General features: G+C 38.7%; 1 protein-coding gene across 1 annotated transcript; it reads left to right on the plus strand.

The window, feature by feature from the left end:
• The first annotated feature begins 628 nt into the window (after positions 1–628).
• Positions 629–1321, plus strand: LOC6557832. Its single transcript, XM_001985494.2, has 2 exons — positions 629–698; positions 756–1321. The coding sequence occupies exons 1-2, from the start codon at positions 648–650 to the stop codon at positions 1257–1259; spliced, it is 555 nt and encodes a 184-aa protein (XP_001985530.1). The 5' UTR covers positions 629–647; the 3' UTR covers positions 1260–1321.
• Positions 1322–1764: the final 443 nt, after the last annotated feature.

Consider the following 1764-nt stretch of genomic DNA (forward strand, 5'->3'; position numbering starts at 1 on the left):
ATGACTGAGAATTTAAATATTTAAAAACAATTACTATTGAAATGGTAAATCTCATTTTGATAGCAAAAAGAATGAATATCGAATAAATGAAGTTAATAATAAATTTAAAAAAACAAATTGTTTTTAGTATATAAAGATTCTGCTCGATGGCAGAATTGAGAATAATTTGATTTGTATTTAATAAATTATGCTAAAATCGAATTAGTTTTGTATGAAAACATTTACAATTACAAAATTATAAAAATTCAGTTTCATAGCAAAATTCAGATGCGAAAAAGATTATTATCGAATAAATGATGTTAATATTAAAATGGTTTTTTATAAAATATTGCTTGTAGTTACAAACTATCGGCTTGAATCATGCATAGACAGAACCGGGTAATATGCCCTTCTAATACAGACACTTTTTAACTTTTTAACGGTTGCCTCGTCAAATATGAGTTATGCAAATAATTACACTTCAAATCAGTTATGAAGCATGTAAGGTTATTGTAATTAATTATCAAGTGCAACAATGTTGTTAACAAGATCGACGAACACGAAGCTCGCCAAAGACACGAAAATCGCGTGCCGCAAATGGACCCGGGGCATCTAATAAATAGGACAGTAAATTGTCACGCTTAGCCACTGTACGGTCCGACATCGAAATGAAGTTGGCAGTGATACTGCTGGTCGCCCAGCTGGTGCTCAATACTGCGGTAAGTAAGTATTAACCCGGGCAGGGAATATCAATTCAGAGATCTCTAAATTGGCAGGCAGAGCAAGCCTATGAGGTGAGCAATGAGCAACTGGAGTCCTTTGAGGGCGAGTCGGAGACTCTCGTCTTCTTCGATAATCTGAAGACAATTGGACGCGAGCGAGCGATTAACGGTTCCTTCTCGTTCGCTGGAGACATGGACAACGATGACTTCAAGGTGTCGGTGGAATTGTACTCCAGTCCCCAAGGCGATGGCGATTTCAAGCGGATGGTCTTCGATGTGCCACAGACGAGCATTTGTGAGTGCTTCAAGAAGTTCTATGTGCAGTTTGTTCAGCCCTCGGTCAACGATGGCGAAACCACAAATTTCCCACTGGTGGACGACAACACCTGCCCCATTCCGCAGGGCGAGTTCTACATCAAGAATGTCCAGTTCAAGACTGAGGATTGGCCCGAGCAGGTGCCTCGCGGCGTGGTCAAGGCCATCATAACGTTCTTCACCGGCGACAAGAATGTGGGCGGCTTAATAGTTCTCGTCAAGATTGAGGATCGTCAGAGTTAGATATCTAAATATTTCTCTTCATTTAATTAACAATTTAGCAATAAATAATAAAGGTCTTTGAAAGCGACAATGCGATCAGTTTTGGTTACACAAAAAATAGCAGCCCTAATCGAATCTCAAGTTACTCGCTGGTGTTAAAACAAACAACTAAAATACATAAATTTCAGCTGACGACAGCTACACAGGAGCCGACACAATTCATTAGAAGCCCTGCCATCAGCAGCCTATCAAGAGTAAAACATTCAAATAGTAAGGAAACAACAATCAACAAACTCGACTCACAAGTTGCAGCCCCAATCGGGGGCGATAATAAAGCATTTATTGAAAATTTACAAACAAAAAAAAAAAAAAAAAAAAATAGAAAAGAAAAAAAGAGGCAGATTCAAAGTGTGGAGAGTCACGAAATTAAATGAAAGTGCGCCAAGAAAAACGCAGCAGGAGATATTTTACATTTTCACGGATGGATTTCCCCAGAAGTGACGGCCCGCGATCTCTGATTTTATTT

The sequence above is a fragment of the Drosophila grimshawi genome, unplaced genomic scaffold (assembly GCF_018153295.1).
Source record: "Drosophila grimshawi isolate 15287-2541.00 unplaced genomic scaffold, ASM1815329v1 contig_44, whole genome shotgun sequence".
In the NCBI taxonomy this organism is placed as follows: Eukaryota; Metazoa; Arthropoda; class Insecta; order Diptera; family Drosophilidae; genus Drosophila; species Drosophila grimshawi.

Bases quoted from the DNA above. Each gene is read 5' to 3' on its own strand.
- LOC6557832 (XM_001985494.2), top strand. From the start codon at position 648: ATGAAGTTGGCAGTGATACTGCTGGTCGCCCAGCTGGTGCTCAATACT. The intron at 699-755 runs GTAAGTAAGTAT...CTAAATTGGCAG, and splicing joins AGCTGGTGCTCAATACTGCG to GCAGAGCAAGCCTATGAGGT.